Source organism: Nyctereutes procyonoides, unplaced genomic scaffold, assembly GCF_905146905.1.
Source record: "Nyctereutes procyonoides isolate TBG_1078 unplaced genomic scaffold, NYPRO_anot_genome, whole genome shotgun sequence".
NCBI lineage: Eukaryota > Metazoa > Chordata > Mammalia > Carnivora > Canidae > Nyctereutes > Nyctereutes procyonoides.
Window position 1 is genome coordinate 65,660,343 of NW_026575146.1, and position 19,843 is coordinate 65,680,185.

The 19,843-nt window shown below is 37.6% G+C and overlaps 1 protein-coding gene across 4 annotated transcripts in view; it reads left to right on the forward strand.

Annotated features, from left to right (window-relative positions):
* Positions 1-19,843, forward strand: part of ZNF484 (zinc finger protein 484) — a 47,643-nt gene that overhangs the window by 12,325 nt on the left and 15,475 nt on the right. For 2 of the 4 annotated variants that reach the window (XM_055310349.1, XM_055310348.1), the window contains exons 2-4: positions 1,566-1,610; positions 13,674-13,800; positions 14,083-14,175. In XM_055310349.1, the coding sequence (XP_055166324.1) occupies positions 1,596-1,610; positions 13,674-13,800; positions 14,083-14,175 (235 nt within the window). In that variant the 5' untranslated portion in view covers positions 1,566-1,595. The remainder of the gene's footprint in view (positions 1-1,565; positions 1,611-13,673; positions 13,801-14,082; positions 14,176-19,843) is intronic. The other 2 variants (XM_055310350.1, XM_055310351.1) reach the window with 1 other exon arrangement.

A 19,843-nucleotide genomic window follows, 5' to 3' on the forward strand; every position in this document is an offset into this window, starting at 1 on the left:
AAAAATTTTGGAAAGAGGAACCTGGTTGGCTCATTCAGTATCTAGGGGTCCTGAGTTTGAGCCCCACATTGGGCATAGACATTTTTTTTAAGATTTTATTTACTTATTCATAAGAGACACAGAGAGGCAGAGACGCAGGCAGAGGGATAAGCAGGCTCCTCCCAGGGAGTCTGATTCGGGACCTGATCCTGGAACTCCAGGATCACATCCTGAGCCGAAGGCAGATGCTCAACCGCTGAGCCACCCTGGCGTCCCTGGGGCATAGACTTTAAAAAAATTTAGGGGTGCCTGGCTGGCTCAGTCAGTTAAGCATCTGGCTCTTGATCTCAGCTCAGACCTTGATATCACGCCCTACCATTGGACTCCATGTGGGTTGTGGAGCCTACTAAAAAAAAAGAAGGGAGAGAGAAGGAAAGAAAGATTTTTATTCTATTCTATTCTGTTTGTTTATTTATTTATTTTTAAGATTTCATTTATTTATTCATGAGAGACACAGAGAGAGGCGCAGAGTGTCTCAGCCCATGCCCTGGGCTAAAGGCAGACACTCAACTGCTGAGCCACCCAGGTGTCCCAAAACAAAGATTTTTAAATAAAAAAGTAAAAATATTGGAAAATAAGTGACTCAGATCAGCTTTTAAGGTTTGTTATTAACTAGAACCAAATCCACTTACCACATTGTAGCCAAGAAAAAGTTTCAGTTGAAGGTTCCCTTTTAAGAACTGTAAGCAAGGGACTTCTGGGTGGCTCAGTAGTTGAGTGTCTGCCTTTGACTCAGGGCGTGATCCTGGGGTCCTGGGATCCAGTCCCTCATCGGGCTCCCCACAGGAAGTCTGCTTCTTCCTTTGCCTGTGCCTCTTTCTCTATCTCTCATGAATAAATAAAATCTTAAAAAAAAAAAAAACAAAAGAACTGTAAGCAAAGGAGAAAAGTGAAAAAGCTGTAGCCTCCCTCTTTGGTCTTTCCTGTGAATGTTCTCACTAGTTGGGATGGGCTATTCACAGAAGCTCAGAGCAAACTCATTATAGTCTTTAAAAAGTTACCCTGTTTTTTACTAGCAAATAAGAAGAATATAAAAATTACCTGTAATTTTACCATCATCCAAATAATACATTCGTAAATATGGTAGTATATTTCCTTCCAGTTAATTTTCTTTTTTGTGCGTGAATATTTTCATATACCTGTATATGCATGTCTGTGTGCATGTGTATGTACACACATTATTCAGTGAAAATGGAAACATACTGTTTCGTACATCTTTTTACTTGTCAGTTTAACATGTTTTTCTACTGTAATTTAATTTTATATAACTTTATGTTCTCAGGATAGCCTATAAATTAAGCAGTCTACAATTATTGGATATTAAGATGTTTTGGCTTTTATATTTTGTTATTAGCCATGCTGTGGTAAGACTTCTGCAGTTAAATTTTTGTGCAATACAGGATGATTTTTTTATGATACAGTTCTAGAAGTAAGTTTTTGGGTCAGATACATGGATGCTAAGTGATGTATGTGTCCATGTGTGGCATGCTTCCTTTTCTCATCTGTCCCTCTATCTCTTTTCTCAGATCTCTGCCTCTTTCCCAGAAGAGCCAGAAATGACTAAGTCCCTGGTGAGTTCTTATTTCTTCATATATTTATTTGTTGCTTTATTTTCTAGTGGATTTTAGGAACCATTTAATAATCTGCATAGTAAGACACAGAAGCATAAATAAATAAAAACTAAGATCAGGGAAGAAAAATGAAGTGACTATTAACTCCAGGTCAAGCTTGGAGTATAGAAACATGTGACTTGTGTGGTTTTATGCAGCTGTGAACTTTGAACTGTAAGATTATCTCTGATCTTCCTGAAAGACCTAGCAATAATGGAAATGAGATGCTGGTTCATATTGTTGATAAGTAATTTATTTCATCTATAGTAAAGATATCCTGGTTCTTGATATTTGAGAAAAATTTTGACAGCTCTTCAGGTGGATGGAGACAGAACTGTGTCTTCAGCAACAGCTCTGTTTGTAGAAGTGCACTGACAGGTTTTCTGTTCTTAGAAAGCAGTGCTTCTCACACTTCATATGACTTCAGATTCTTATTTAATAGGATTGGCATTCTCACAGGATGTCATTGTTTCTTGTCCAAGGACTACCTTATAAAGCAGAGTTTTGAGGCTTTATGATGAATGCGTGTTGAATTTTGTTAGGTGGTTTTTCTGCATCAATTGATATGGTCATGGGATTTTGTTTCTTTCGTTCTTTAGCCTACTGCTGTGATGGATTACATTGATTGATTACATTTTCACATCTTGAGCCAGCCTTGCAACCTTTGAATAAATCCTATTTGCTCATGGCATATACTTCTTTCTGTGTATTTGTGCTAATACTTTGTTAAGTATTTTTATTTCATATTTATGAGGGATACTGATCTAATTTTATTACTACTGTGTATGGATGAAAGTTCCAACTCCCCACCTGGCTTTTTCCCCACACCAACCTCTGGAGTGTGAAAGGAGCATCTCTTTCTTTAGCTAGGCAAGAGTGGGAATCTCGGCTACTCACTGGTTCTTTGCTGATGGGTGTGGGATTAGGCCCAAAGTTTCTTTTTTTAATTTGTTGTGTCTGGCTGGAGTATGTTCTGCATAAAAGTTTTCTGCATTTCTAGGTTGCCCCTTTGCTGGTCTTTTAGCCAGAGAGAGTATATTTTTCTTTGAGCTGTCTGTGTTCTCTTGTTGGTGGCTGGTTGTAGGCTTCCCTAGCATCTGTAAGGCTGTATGAAGCAGTTTCAGGAACTCATGCTGTGTAGTTCCTTGGTTCCTGAGGTCCTTAGCCAGTTCACCGTGTTTTCTTCAGCTTACAGAGTCTTCTCATATTTGGTTTATGGATGATGTCTGTGGTTTTTAGATGTACTTAGTGGGTTGAGAAGGGACAAGTACATCTATTCCCATCTTTCCAGGAATGGAAGTCAGTTCACTGATTCTTTTTTTTTTAAAGAAGTACTTATTTTATATTAAGCATACTCTTATACATTTTTTTCAATTATATTTACCTCTTTGTTCCTTGTACTTTAACTTTTAAAAGTAGGTATTTCATTTTGAATATCATGAAATTAGACTTGTATTTGCTTAGCTCTCAAATTCTAGCTCTGTGAACTCAATTGAACTGTGTATTTTAGTACTGACTTTCATATGTTTATATTGGTGCTTCTTGGCTTTCAGGTTTAGGCAGTATCTACTGACTGGAAAATAAGAATTTAACTACCTTTGAGACACCTAGTCCCTCAACATTCATATGCACATTTCTAATGTCCCCTTATGATAGGAATGCCATAGTTTTAGGTAAGTCAATAGGCTGTATTTATTATGAAGAGTATTTTAATTATATTCACAGGTGAGCCATTTACTTTACTTTTTGTGCACTACTTTTTGTTTTGCCTGTAATCAGTAATTGTTTGGTTTGATCGTTTGTTTCATTTTCTACATATGTGTACCTTGTGATTATAAAATGATTAATTCCATAAATCTTCCCAGGTATAGAAAAATCTTTTCAATATGTTAAAATATATTAGATAACAGTAATGGTAATCACAAGCCTTACTATACTGCTTGCTGTTTACCAGGCACTATAAGCACTCTCTCTATTAATTAATTGTAATTAGTTGTAATTAATTTAATTACAACTCCTATGAGGTATCTATAATCATTATCCTCACTTTACAGAGGAGGAAACATCCACAGAAAGGGTAAGTAACTTGCCCAAGATTGCACCACTAGTAAGTGTTGAAGTCAGGTGGAAGCCAAGGAATTTGGCTTTAGAATATAGGCTCTTCATTTCATCTCTAAAGAAACTTCACTCATAGTCTTTGACCTGCTCAAAGTTTGATACTCAGCTACTGACTTGGGCCTTCCCTTTGGCATAGTCCTAGGAATTCCTCTCATGTCGCTTAAGTGTTGGATCTCTTGTTTTAGGCTCCTTCTTGATTTATTCTTTCATTTTTAGAGCCTGTCGTACAGTAGCTCTCTATAAAGTGTGTGGAGGAAGTCAATTTTTTGAGACCTCGCCTATCTGGAAATGTCTTTATTTTACACTCAGTAACTTTATAGTTGGGTTGGGTGTAAATTCTAGATTGTAAATCACTCTTACTCACGATTTTGAAGCCATTGTTTTTACTTTTACCATCTCATTTTCTCTTACTAGATGTGGTAATAAGAATAATTGCCCCCAAAGATGTCCACTGGAAAGTGTGAATATGTTGCCTCACATGGCAGAAGGACTCTGCATATGTGGCTAAATTAAGGAATTTTTTTTTTTTCATAAGAGACAGAGAAGTAGAGACATAGGCAGAGGGAGAAGTGGGTTCCTCGCTGGAAGCCCAATGTGGGACTCAATCCCAGGACCCAGGATCACGCCCTGAGCCGAAGGCAGATGCTCAACCGCTGAGCCACCCAGGCATCCCTAAATTAAGGATTTTTAATTAGGGAGATTACACTGGGTTTTCTGGGTGGGCCCTGTGTAATCACATGGGTCCTTATAAGTGAGAGAGGGAGGCAGGAGGCGGTGAGAGATTGGAAGATGACACTTGGCTGGCTTTGAAGATAGAGGACGAAGGTCAAGGAAACGAATTCTTCCTTTGAGTGTCCGGGAGGAATGAGCACTGCAAACATCTTGATTTTATTTTATTTTATTTTATTTTATTTTATTTTATTTTATTTTATTTTATTTTATTTTATTTTATTTTATTTTATTTTATTTTGTTATTTTATTTATTTTATTATTTTATTTTATTTTATTTTATTATTTTATTTTTTTATGATAGTCACACAGAGAGAGAGAGAGAGAGAGAGGCAGAGACATAGGCAGAGGGAGAAGCAGGCTCCATGCACCGGGAGCCCGACGTGGGATTCGATCCCGGGTCTCCAGGATTGTGCCCTGGGCCAAAGGCAGGCGCCAAACCGCTGCGCCACCCAGGGATCCCAACATCTTGATTTTAGTCCAGTAAGATCCATATTGAACTTCTGGCCTTCAAAACCATGAGATAATAAATTTGTGTTGTTTTAAATTTGTGGTATATTGCTGCAGCAGTAGGAAACCATTACAGATTTTGGTCCCTGGTAGTGGGTTGCTACTGTAATAAACACCTAAAAATGTGGAAGTAGATTAGGAAGTAGATTTGGAATTCAGTAGTGGGCAGAAACTGTAAGAATTTTGAAGAACAGGATAGCAAGAACCTAGGCTTCCTTAAATGGACTGGTAGTAGAAATATGTTAACCACTCCGCTAGAGGACTCAGAAAGAGGTGAGGAGCACAGTAGGAGAAACCTGTGTTGTTTTAGAGAATACCTAAAGTGTTATAAACAAATTCTTGATAGAAGTGAGTATTCCAGGTGCTGCTGCTGATGGCTGCAAGGAACTGAGGAGCATGTCACTGGAAACATGTCACAACTCTGTTGTGCAGTGGCAGAAAGCCTAGATGTGTTTGTCCTGGAGTTATGTGGAAAACATTTATAGTAGTGAACGTGGATTTTTCTCTGAGGAGATTTCCAAGCAAAAGGTTAAAGATGTAGCCAAGTTTCTTCTTCCTGATTATAGTGATAGGTGACTGTTAAGATGGATTGAGAAGACAGCTGTTAAACAAAAAAGGAACCAGACTTGATGACTTGGGCAATTTTCAGGCTATCAAGATTCCAAAAGATGCCAAAATTAGTTTCACTGTCAAGAAAGCTATGGAGAGGAAACCAAGGATGTGGATAAATGTATTTTTCTAGGTTTTGAGTAAATAGCAGGAAAAATAGCACGTACTCCTTTTATTTATTTATTTCTAAGAACGAGAAGTCTCAATATTTTATTTATTTTATTTTATTTTATTTTATTACTTTATCTTATTTTATTTTATTTTATTATTTTTTAAACATTTTATTTATTTATTCATGAGAGACACACAGAGAGAGAGACAGAGACCAGACAGAGGGAGAAGCAGGCTCCATGCAGGTAGCCCAATGCAGGACTCGATCCTGGACTCCAGGATGATGCCCTGGGCCAAAGGCAGGTGCTCAACCGTGGAGCCACCCAAGCATGTGCTATTTTATTTTTTTATTGACACATAATATTACATTGGTTTCAGCTGTACAGCACAGTGATTTGACAAGGCTATACATTGTGGTATGCTTACCACAAATGTAGCTACCATCTGTCACCATATAACGCTGTCATGATACTATTGGCTCTATTCCCTATGCTGTACCTTTTATCCTCATGACTTACTCATTCCATAACTGGAAGTCTGTACCTCCCACCCCCCTTCACCCATTCTACCCCTACCCTCTGTCAACCATTAGTTTCTTCTCTATTTATGGGTTTATTTCTGCTTTGTTTTGTTTTTTAGATTCCAAATGGTATTTGTTTTTCTCTGACTTGTTTCACTTAGTATAATACCCTCTAGGTCCATCCATGTTGTCACAAATGGCAAGATCTTATTCTTTTTGGTGTCTGAGTGATATTCCATTACATATTATATTATATATATATATATATATATATATATATGTACATATATATAAAATTTTTAAAAAGTTTTTTAAAGACTTTTTTCATTTATTTATTTTTTAAAGATTTTATTTATTTATTCATGAGAGACACACACAGAGAGAGAGAGAGGCAGAGACACAGGCAGAGGGAGAAGCAGGCTCCATGCAGGGAGCCCGATGTGGGACTCGATCCCAGGACTCTAGGATCACACCCTGAGTCCAAGGCAGGTGCTAAACCGCTGAGCCACCCATGGATTCCCATGTTCATTTATTTTTTATATAGAGAGAGAATATGTGTGAGCCTGGGGAGGGGCAGAAAGAGAGGGAGAAGGAGATTCCCAAGCAGACTCCCTGCTGATCAGGGAGCCCAACACAGCGCTCAATCTCATGACACTGAGGTCATGACCCAAGCTGAAACCAAAAGTCGAAAGCTCAACTTACTAAGCCACCCAGGTGCCCCACTACATCTTTACTCATTCATTTATCGATATGGACACTGGGATTGCTTCTCTAACTTGACTGTTGTCAAGTAAACATAGGGGTACATGTATCTTTCTGAATTAGTGTTTTTGTTTTCTTTGGGTAAATACTCAGTGGGTGACTGGATTATATGGTATTCCTGTTTTTATTCTTTTGAGGAACCTCCATACTGTTTTCTTTTTCTTTTCTTTAAAGATTCTGTTTGTTTATTCATGAGAGACACAGAGAGATAGGCAGAGACACGTGCAGAGGGAGAAGCAGGCTCCATGCAGGGAGCCCGCCGTGGGACTTGATCCTGGGTCTCCAGGATCATGCCCTGGGCTGAGGGGAGCGCTAAACCCCCGACACCTGGGCTGCCCCCATACTGTTTCCTGGAGTGGCTCCATCAGTTTGCATTCTCACCAACAGTGCACATCCTCATCAACACTTGTTATTTCTTCTTTTTGATACTAGCCATTCTGACAGGTATGAGATGATAAGTCATTATAGTTTTGGTTTTTATTTCCCTCATGATTAGTTATGTTGACCTTTTTTTTTGTGCTGTTGACTATGTATATCTTTTTTGGAAAAATGTCTATTCCGGTCCTCTATTTTTAATCATTATTTGGGGTTTTTTGGTGTTGAGTTGTCTAAGTTCTTTATATATTTTGGATATTAACCCCTTATTGGGTATACCATTTGCAAATATCTTCTCTCATTTACTAGGTTACCTTTTCATTTTGTTGATCTTTCCTTCCCTGTGTAGAACTTTTTTATTTTGTCGTAGTCCTAATAGTTTATTTTTGCTTTTGTTTCCTTTGCCTAAGGAGACATATCTAAAGTGTTGGTAAAGACATTGTCTAAAAGATTATTGCCTATGTTCTTTTCTAGGAGTTTTATGGTTTAAGGTCTCACATTCAGGTCTTTAATACATTTTGAATTTGTTTTTGTGTATGGTGTAAGAGTATGGTCCAGTTTCATTCTTTTCCATGTAGCTGTCCTGTTTTTCCAACACTGTTTATTGAAGAGACTGGCTTTTCCCTATTGTATATTCTTGTCCCTTTTGTTATAGATTAATTAACCATATAATCATGGGTTTATTTCTGGGTTCTCTTTCTGTTTTCATTGACCTATGTGTCTATTTTTGTGCTACTATTAAACTGTTTTGATTACTACAGATTTGTAGTATCTCTTAAAATATTGGGTTGTAATATCTCCCACCTTTGTTCTTTGATTGCTTTTACTATTCAGGATATTTTGTGGTTCTATAAAAATTTTGGTCTTATTGTAGATCTGTGAAAAATACTTTTGACATTTTTTAAAAATATATATATTTTTAATTTTTATTTATTTATGACAGTCACAGGGGGGGGGGGCAGAGACACAGGCAGAGGGAGAAGCAGGCTCCATGCACCGGGAGCCCGACGTGGGATTCGATCCCGGGTCTCCAGGATCGCGCCCTGGGCCAAAGGCAGGCGCTAAACCACTGTGCCACCCAGGGATCCCTACTTTTGACATTTTAATAGAAATTACATTGAATCTACTGATTGCTTTGGGTAATATGGAATTTGAACAATATTCTTCCAATCCATGAGCATGGTATATTTTTCTATTTGTTTGTGTTGTCTTCAGTTTCTTTCTTTCATCAATGTTCTATAGTTTTCAGGGTACAGGTCTTTCACTTCTTCTGTTAAGTTTATTCCTATTCCTAGACATTTTATTCATTTTTCTTAGACATTTTATTCTTTTTGATGCAATTGTAAGTACTTTCTTTTTCTTTCTTTCTTTCTTTCTTTCTTTCTTTCTTTCTTTCTTTATTTCTTTCTTTCTTTCTTTCTTTCTTTTTTTAAAAGATTTTATTTATTCATGAGAGACACGGAGAGAGAGAATGGCAGAGACACAGGCAGAGGGAGAAGCAGGCTCCATGTAGGGAGCTCGACGCAGGTTTCGATCCCGGGTCTCCAGGATCAGGCCCTGGGCTGAAAGTGGTGCTAAACCACTGAGCCACCGGGGCTGCCCATTAATTTTTCTTTCTGATAGTTGTTAGTATATAGAAACATAACCAATATCTGTACTTTTTGTATATTAATTTTGTACCTGCTTTACTGAATTTATTTCTAATATTTTTTTTGGTGGAGTCTTTAGGGTTTTCTATGTATAGTATCATGTCATCTGCAAATAGTGACAGTTTTATTTCTTCCTTATCGTTTGGATGCCTTTTCTTTTTTCTTTCTAATTGCTATGTCCTGGACTTCCAGTACTATGTTGAATAGAAGTGGTGAAAGTGAATAGCCTTGTCTTGCCCCTGAAATCTAAAACAGTAAAATTTCAATTACTAGTAATGAAATTGAACTGATAATGAAAAAACTCCCAAGAGACAAAAATCTGGGACCAGATGGCTTTACATGTGAATTCTAGCAAACATTAAAACTCTACTCCAACTATACCAAAAAACAGAAGAGGAAGGAAAGCTTCCAAACACATCCTAAAAGGACAGCATTACCTTGCTACTAAAACCAAAGACACTACAAAAAGGAAAACTTTAGGCCAATAACTTTGATGAACATAGATGCAGAAATCCTCAGCAAAATATTACCAAACTGCATTCAACAATATACTCAAGGGCTCATTCACCATGAGTAAGTGGGATTTATTCAATCTTTGCTTTACCTTGAATGTTTAGTCCATTTATGTTTAATGTAATGGCTGATATACTTGTATTTATATATACTTATTATTAGTTTTGCATTTGAACCATTAATTTAATATTATTTCCTCATTCCTTTCTTGATCTTCTTTTAAGTTATTCAAAATTCTACTTTTTCCTTAGTTAACTTGCTCATTATATACATTCTTTTATTTGTTAGCATAGATATAATATTCATCTTTAAATCATTATTTTTTTTAAGATATATTTATTCATGAAAGACACAGAAAGAGAGGCAGAGACATAGGCAGAGGGAGAGGCAGACTCGCTGCCCAATATGGGACTCGATCTCTGTGTCTCAGGATCACAACCTGAGCCAAAGGCAGATGCTCAACCATTGAGCCACCCAGGCATCCCTCTTTAACACATTATTATTTCTACTTTCTCAATAATTCTAGGATTCTAAATCACCTTAATTTCATTTACTATCTCACTTTTGCATTAGTATTTTCATGCATTTAAATTCTACTATGTTTTAAAAATTGCTAGATATTACTATTACTGTTTTTTGCAGTCAGTATTTGCAGTTTTATAAAGTTGGATTTGAGGAACTTCTTGAATCTTTGGGTTGATGTTGTTCACTGATACTCTCAAATACTGCTTTTGCCTCACACTCTCCCCCCTAGTCTTTTCAGACTACAATATATTATTCCTTTTCACTGTGTCATATATGTGACACATGTCACATGATTTTGTTTATTTTCATTAAAAAAATCTCTGTGATTCAGTTTGGATATCTTCCATTTTCTTGTCTTCTATTTTATTAATTCTGTATTCTGCTGTTATACCTATCTCAGTTCTTGATTTAATGTATTAAATGTTTTAACTTGAATTTTCATTTGATTCTGTTTTTTTTTTTTTTAAGATTTTATTTATTCATGAGAGAGAGAGAGATGGGGGTGGGCAGATATATAGGCAGAGGGAGAAGCAGGCTTCATGCAGGGAGCCTGATGTGGGACTTGATCCTGGGACCCTGGGATCACGCTCCGAGCTGAAAACAATATGCTCAACTGCTAAGCCACCCAGGTGTCCCTTGATTCTATATTATAAATCCTAATTCTCTGATGAAATTCTCCATCTTTTTATCTATCTCCAGTTGCCTGTTGGACCATTTTTATTGAATATTTTTTTACCTGATTTTGGGCATTTGAACCTATCTTTGGTATGCCTAGGAGAGAGAGAGAGAGAGAGTGTGTGAGAGAGAAACAGTGTATGAAGCATTTAAAGGATCTGGATGATGGTAATTTTTCTCAACAGAGGATTCATCTTTTTCTTGGCACCTTTATCCAGTCAGGCACAGTGTTGGATCAAGGCTGAGTTGAAGCCTTAACCTCTGGTTCATCTTGACCATCCAGGATTTTCTGCTGAGAGCCCAATTTGTCCTTTGTGCACCCTCCTGGCAGATGCCCAACTGTGTTTTCTTTCCAGACTACTGAAATTTTACTTTGCTTTTTCAGACGCTATCTGGTTTTTAGTCTTTTGCCCATGTAGCCCTAGAATTTGGCAGATGTCTCAAGGGGAAAACTGGTGTGTGTTTGAGTCCTGGTTTCTCTATCATCCAGCTACAGCCTTCTACTGGTTCAAAGATGGATTCTTATCTTTGCTAACACCTAGAATTGATAAATACTTCCAGTATAAAAGTGGCTACATACATCAGCTTAAATTTTCAATGTTCTCTCCAGAGTCTTAGCCCCTAATAGCTTTCTTGTACTTTAAAACAGATGATTTCAGTATTTCATCATTATAGTTATGCTTGGAAGAAACACTGGACTCCCAAAAGCTCTTGTGTCCCATCTGGAGATGGCAGTGCCTCAAAGAGCCCTTTTTATATACCATACAGTTTGTCCATTTAAAGTATATGTTCATTGGTTCTTAGTATATTCACAGAGTTGTGTAACCAACATTAGTTTTAGAATATTTCCGCTAACCTCCCTTTCCTCCTATCCCTAGACAGTTACTAATATTTCTATAATAATAAGTACTCCTGTTCTAAACATTTTATATTAATGGAATCATAGAATATCTGGCTTTTTGTGACTTTTACTTCAAGATTCGTCCACACTGTAGCATATATCAGTACTTCATTCCTTTTTATGGCTGAATGACATTCTGTTGTATGGATATAGCACATTTCTTTTTAGCCATAATTAGTTCACAGACATTGGGTTCTATTTTTGAATATTATGAATAATGCTATTATGAACATTAATGTGCAAGCTTTATGTGGACAAATGTTTTCATTTCTATAGGGTATATGCCTAGAAGTGGATCTCTTGGATCATATTATAACTCTGTGTTTAACTTTTTGAGGAATTGCCACTGTTGTGCAAAGTGGCGTTCCATTTTACATTTTTACCATCGCCACATGAAGATTCCACTTTTTCTACTTCCTCACTGATGTTTATTATTATGTATTTTTTGTTGAAGCCATCCTAGGGGGTATTTTTCCCTGATGACAAACAATATTGAGCATCTTTTTTATTATAGTCACCTCAGTGAATTTGAGCATCTTTTTTATTATAGTCACTTCAGTGAATTTGGATTTCTTTATCCCTTATGACTAAAGATATTGAGGATATTTCCATGTGCATTTTGGCCATTTGCATATCTTTGAAGAAATGTATATTCAGATCCTTTACCCATTTTAATTGGATTATTTATTTTTTATTGAGTTATAAGAGTTCTTTATATAGTCTAGATACAAGTCCCTTTTTGGACATATAATTTATAAAACTCATATCCCAGTTTTTGGGTTGTCCTTTTACTCTTTTCATGATAGTCTTTTTAAGCACAAAGGTTTTAATTTTTTTAAAGGTTTTAATTTTAATGAAGTCCAGTTTATTTTTTTTTCTTTGCTTGTGCTTTTGATTTTTATGTCCAAGGAGTTATTGTCAAATCCAGTGTCGAAAAAGATTTACTCTTTTATTTAATTGTAAATTTGGCTAAAGATAAGAACATTTAGGCCTTTGATCCACTTTGAGCTAATTTTTTTTAAAAGATTTTACTTATTTATATGAGAGCCAAAGTCAAAGATAGTGACAGAGCACAAGCCAGGAGGAGAGGGAGCAACAGGTTCCCCACTGAGCAGAAAGCAAGACATGACCTGAGCCGAAGGCAGATACTTAACTGACTGAGCCACCCAGATGGCTGAGCCCTGAGCTAATTTTTTTATGATATGAAGTAGTGGTCCAACTTCATCCTTTTACCTGTGGATATCCACTTGTCCCAGCACTATTTGTTAAAAACTTTTTTTTTTTTAATTTTAAATTGTTCTGACACCCTTGTTGAACATCAATTGACTATGAATATGAGGGTTTACGTGTGGATTCTCAGTTACATTCCATTGACGTATATGTTTCTCTTTATGCTAGTACCACACTGTTTTGGGGGGAAAAAAACCTTTTTTTAAATCTTTTTAATTTTATTTTATTTATTTATTTTTTAAAAGATTTATTTATTTATTTATTCGTAGAGACAGAGAAAGAGAGAGAGAGAGAGGCAGAGACACAGGCAGAGGGAGAAGCAGGCACCATACAGAGAGCCTGACGTGGGACTCGATCCCGGGTCTCCAGGATCACGCCTTGGGCTGCAGGTGGCGCTAAACTGCTGCGCCACCAGGGCTGCCCTAAAATCTTTTTTAAAGGAAGAATGGACTTATTCAAAATGAATGGCAGAATATATTTTATTGTTCACACAAAGTGTTAATGACATGGCCTAGAAAATGCACAAATCATAGATTTACATTTATGAATTTTCACAGCTTATTTCTTTGAAACCAGCACACCAGTGAAAACAAGACCAAAACTACCCAGAATATCATCAGTACCACAGAAAGAATGGCATATTTTTAATGATTTTTTTCCTTCAATATAATAATATGTGTTTAGTGAGGACCTTATTTGTTGTAATATGTTAAAAATCATTAAAAGTAAGTTCCTAAATATCTTATTTCCATTCTTTAATCCTCATCCTTCACATTGAATTGGAATGTGTTTTTCAGGGATCAGTGTCATTCAAGGATGTAACAGTAGACTTCAGCAGGGAGGAATGGCAACAATTGGACCTTGCTCAGAAAAGCCTATACAGGGATGTAATGCTGGAAAACTATTTCAACTTGATCTCAGTGGGTAAGCACAGCTCCACTGGGAATAAGGCTGGGCTGTTGGAGTATATTTTCATTCTCAGTGGAATTTTTTAATTCTTTGGGATTTCTGAGGTATGTGGGAGTTCTAAAGACTGCAGGACATGTGAAATGTGTAATAGTTTTGTCATTTTGTCCTATGTTATTAATTATCCCTTTGGGGTATTATGAAATATACCTTTGTTCTGCATGAACTTTTCTGAAAAGTAAATGAATGTCTCACTGAATGGCCTCTGAAACCAAGTCTTCTACCATTTCCTGTTAATAGGGTGTCAAGTTCCCAAACCAGAAGTCATTTTCAACTTGGAGCAAGAGGTGCTACGTATGTTGGCTGGTGACATCTGCAGTCACAGTCATCATGGTGAGTAGGAAAAACCAGGAGCGGGAGAAGCAGTGTGAGTGAACCTCCCCTGGACTGGCAGAGGCTGTCAGCTGTGAAGCACTGTTGATGTGCTGCTTTGGTAACTAGTTGGTCTACTCCCCTGGACATCTGAAGGCCCTCCCCACACAAGGCCACTTCCTGGATTAGTGTCTTTATCTTTGTAGGAGGGAATGTGCTATAATTACTGGTACTTTGGATCTAGGATCCTGCTTTATGCTTTTTCTCCCTTTCTCTAGCATTTTTATTCTTTTTACTTTCATCACATCAAGGTCTTCAATCCTTTTCTTACACATTCAGAAACTCATTGTTTCATCATTTTAAAAAATTACTTTGGAACATATTCTTGTAAGTTGTTTTTCATTTTCTCTCTTTCCCTGAGTGTTTCAGAATTGCCATTTAGAGATAGCCTTCCTTTATTATCTCCCCTGCCTCTCCTCTGTCAACTTTGAGGGTACCATTACTACATGTAGGGGGCAGCTTTTTGCTAAATAGGACACTAGTAGTTATGTGTTCTGACATTTTCTTTTTATTTGGCTAGTGTAATACAACACTGAGTTGATCTTTCTAACTAATTTACTTTGACATTTTACAAAAAGTTGTACTTTGTTAACAGGAAATTGAGCTGATTGTATTCCTTAGTTTTTATTTAATTTTATCATAATGTATTTACCCCCCATTTTGTTTTTTTGTTTTTCCCTTTTAACTCTCACTCCTCATGTTTGTTGTTATCCTTAGAGGTAACTGCTCTCATGTAGTTGATATGCTTGCTATCTATCCTTGAATTTGTAGGGTATTTGTAAAATTTAAATTGTTGATACTTTTTAATTTGTAGAAATGGTACTATGCTGTATGTCCTACTCAGTTTATTTTTTTCCTCTTAGCACCAAATTGATTCATGTTGCAAAGTGTTTTTTAGAAAAATTCATTGCTCCTAACTGATGCATATCCTTCCATACTTTGGATATGTATCACATTTTACTTGCCCAGCTTCCCACTATTACAATTAGTATTGTAATAAATTTCTTCATGAACTATTCTTTGGGGATGAGAATTTCTTTGGAAAGAGTAATAGGATTGCCTATAATTGGGTTATAATATTTTATTTGATGGAGTATGACCACATTATTTTCTAGATTAGATATGTCCTTCTACAATACAATACAAGAATATCAGTTTTTCTGTATCCCTGCCTCTATTTCTAATAATTTCTAATAATTTGGCCAATCCAATGGATTATAATTTCTAAATTACTACTTTGTGTTTCTCTAGTAAAATATTTTGAAAATCTCATCATGTATCTAGTAATAGATTCTGACTTCATTACTCTTTCCAGTTTTATTGAGAAATAACTGATAAATATCACTGTATAAATTTAAGGCATACTACATGATTTGATTTGCATATATTATGAAATGATTACCACCATAGGCTCAGATAAATCCATCTTCTCATACAGATACGATTAAATAAAAAGAAAAAAGGGGGAAATTGTTTTTTCTTTTGATGAGAATTTAGGATCTACTCTTAATAGCTTTTCTATATGCTGTACAGCCGTGTTAGCTCTAGTCACTGTGCTGTGCATCATATCCCTAGCACTTATAGCTGGGGGCTTGTACCTTTGACCACCTCCCTCCACTTTCTCTCCGAGGCCCTCTGCCTCTGGTAACCACAAGTCTGATCTCTTTTTTTATGAATTTGAGTTTTTTTATTATTATTTATTTATTTCTTTAAGATTTTATTTATTTATTCATGAGAGACACAGAAAGAGGCAGAGACACAGGCAGAGGGAGAAGCAGGCTCCACGCAGGGAGCCCGATATGGGACTCAGTCCCAGGTCTCCAGGATTATGCCCTGGGCCGAAGGTGGTGCCAAACCGCTGAGCCACCCGGGCTGCCCAATTTGTTTTTTTTTTTTAGATTACACATGTAAGCGAGACTATGTAGTATTTGTCTTTCGCTGACTTAATCTCACTTAGCATAATGTTTTCAGGATCCATCCACATTGTTGCAAATGGTAGGATTTCCTTATTTTTTATGGCTGAATAATATTCCATTGTATATATACATTACAACTTTATCTATTCATTCGTTCATTGATGGACACTTAAGTTGTTTCCATGTCTTGACTATTACAAATATATCTACAGTGAATGTGGGGTTGCAAATATCTTTTCAAATTAGCATTTTTTTTCCTTTGGATATATTCCCAGAAGTGGAATTGCTAGATCATATAGTAGTTCTATTTTTAATTATTGATGATCTTCTATACATAGTGGCTACTCCAGTTTACAGTCCCACCAATGGTACATAAGGATTCCCTTTTCTACATATCCATGCCAGCATTTGTTATCTTTTGTCTTTTTTTCTTTTTAATTTATTTATCTTTTGTCTTTTTGAAGATGGAAATTTCTAACAGGCATGAGGTGGTATTTTTTTTTTTTAAGATTTTATTTATTCATGAGAGACACAGAGAGGCAGAGACAGGCAGAGGGAGAAGCAGGCTCTGTGCAGGGAGCCTAACGTGGGACTTGATCCTGGGAGTCTGGGATCACGCCCTGAGCCAAAGGCAGACCCTCAACCACTGAGCCACGTAGGCGCCCCTCTCACTGTATTTTTTTTTTAAGATTTTTAAAATTTATTCATGAGAGACACAGAAAGAGGCAGAGACATAGGCAGAGGGAGAAGCAGGGTTCCTGCAAGGAGCCTGGTGTGGGAATCCATCCCAGATCCCTGGATCACACCCTGAGCCCAAGGCAGACGCTCAACCACTGAGCCACTCAGGCACCCCACCTCTCATAGCAGTTTTTTTTTTTTAAGATATTTATTTATTTGTTTGTTTGTTTATTTATTTATTTATTTAGGCAGAGAGAGAGGCAGAGACCCAGGCAGAGGGAGAAGCAGGCATCATACAGAGAGCCTGATGTGGGATTCGATCCAGGGTCTCCAGGATCACGCCCTGGGCTGCAGGCAGTGCTAAACCGTTGCGCCACCGGGGCTGCCCTCTCATAGTAGTATTTTTTTTTAAAATATTCATTCATTCATTCATTCATTCATTCCTTCATTTATTTATTTATTTATTTATTTATTTATTTATTTATTTATGAGAGAGAGAGAGAGAGAGGGGGGCAGAGACACAGGAGGAGGGAGAAGCAGGCTCCATGCTGGGAGCCCGACGTGGGACTCGATCCCGGGACTCCAGGATCGCGCCCTGGGCCATAGGCAGGCGCCATCCGCTGAGCCACCGAGGGATCCCCTCTTGTAGTTTTAATTCACATTCCCCTAATGGTGATTGAGCATCTTTTCATGACTCAGTCAGCCTTTTTACATATCTTCTTTGGAGAAATATCCACTCAGGTCCTTCATCCATTTATTTTCTGATTTAGATGATATTTATTTATATTTTTCCAGTTTTTATTTAAATTCCAGTAGTTAACCTACAGTGTCATATTACTTTCAGGCGTACAATATATTCAACATTTATTTAGCACCCAGTGCTCACCACAAGAGCACTCCTTAATCCCCATCACCTATTTCTTTTCTTTTCTTTTCTTTCTTTCTTTCTTTCTTTCTTTCTTTCTTTCTTTCTTTCTTTCTTTCTTTCTTTCTTTCTAATTTTTTTTTATTTATTTATGATAGAGAGAGAGAGAGAGGCAGAGACACAGGCAGAGGGAGAAGCAGGCTCCATGCACCGGGAGCCCGACGTGGGATTCGATCCCGGGTCTCCAGGATCGCGCCCTGGGCCAAAGGCAGGCGCTAAACCGCTGCGCCACCCAGGGATCCTCTCTCTTTCTTTCTTTCTTTCTTTCTTTCTTTCTTTCTTTCTTTCTTTCTTTCTTTCTTTTCTTTCTTTTCTTTCTTTTCTTTCTTTCTCTTTCTTTCTTTCTTTCTTTCTTTCTTTCTTTCTTTCTTTCTCTCTTCTTTCTTTTTAGATTTTTTTTCTTTATTTGAGAGAGAGAGAGAGAGTGCAAGAGAGGGCAAGCACTAGTGGAGGGAAGTGAAAGAGCAGAGGGAGAGGGAGAAGCAGGCTCCCTGCTGAGCAGAGAGCCCAACTCAGGGCTTGATCCCAGGACTCCCATATCATAACTCGAGCCAAAAGCAGATGGCTAAACAATTGAGCCACCTAGGTGCCTCCCCTATTCTCTATTTTTCCATCCCCTCACCTATTTCCCCCCTTGTAACTGTCACTGTGTTCTCTCTCTATTTTTTTTTTCTTTTTAAGATTTTATTTATTTGAGAGAGAGTCTGCATGAGAGTGCATGAGCAGTGGATTTGGCGGTGGGGGGCGGGGGATGGCAGAGAGAGATAGAGAAGCAGACTCCCTGCTGAACAGGGAGCCTGCTGTGGGACTCCATCCCAGGACCCTGAGATCACTACCCGAGCCCAAGGCAGATGCTTAACTGACTGGAGCCACTCAGGTGCCAAGGGTATTCTCCCAGGTTGGGGGCATAAGTATTACATGATCTTGAGATGGATAGACCCCTTAATTATGATATGGTATTCTTCTTCTTCATCTCTTGTTATTGTCTTTGGTTTTTATTTTATTTTACGTTTTTAGTGGGCAGAAGGTGAGAGGAATCCCAAGCAGGCTCCATGCCCAGCACATGAGCCAAATGAAGGGCTCAGTCTTACAACCCTGAGATCATGACTTGAGCTGAAATCAGGAGTTGGACACTTAACTGATTGAGCCACCTGGGTGCCCCTAGTCTTTGGTTTAAAATCTAGTTTGTCTGCTTTAAGTACTGTTACTCTGGCTTTCTTTGGACGTCTATTCACATGGTAAATGGTTCTCCATCCCCTCACTCTCAATCTGCAGGTTCTTTAGGTCTAAAATGAGTCTCTCATAGGCAACATATAGATGGGTCTTGTTTTTTATCCATTATGATACCCTGTATCTTTTGATTGGAGAGTTTAGTCCATTTACATTCAGAGTGATTATTGATAGATATGTATTTAGTGGCATTTTATTATTTGTTTTGTTGTTATTTCTGGAGATTTTCTATGTTCCTTCCTAGTCTTTGTCACTTTTGGTCTCTTCTTTCCACTGAGAGTCTTTTTTTTTTTTTTTTTTTAAGATTTTATTTATCTCTTCATGAGAGATGCAGAGGCAGAGACAGAGGCAGAGGGAGAAGTCAAGCTCCATTCAGGGAGCCCAATGCGGGACTCAATCCTAGGACTCCAGGATTACACCCTGAGCTGAAGGCAGACGCTTAATGAGCCACCCAGGCATCCTGAGAGTCTCCTTTAATATTTTTTGCACAACTGGTTTAGTGGTTATGAACTCCTTCAGTTTTTGTTTGTCTAGGAACCTCTTTATTCCTCTTTCTATTTTCAACAATAGCCTTGCTGGATAGAGAATTCTTGTCTTTTGCCCCCCCCCCTTTTTTTTTTTATGAGAGTCACAGAGAGAGAGAAAGAGGGGCAAAGACACAGGCAGAGGGAGAAGCAGGCTCCATGCACCGGGAGCCCGACGTGGAATTCGAGCCCGACGTGGGATTCGATCCTGGGTCTCCAGGATCGCGCTCTGGGCCAAAGGCAGGCGCCAAACCGCTGCGCCACCCAGGGATCCCTTTTGCCCATTTTTTAATTGGGTTATTTGATTTTTTGCTCTTGAGGTGAGTTTTTAAGATATATTTTGGATATTAACCTCT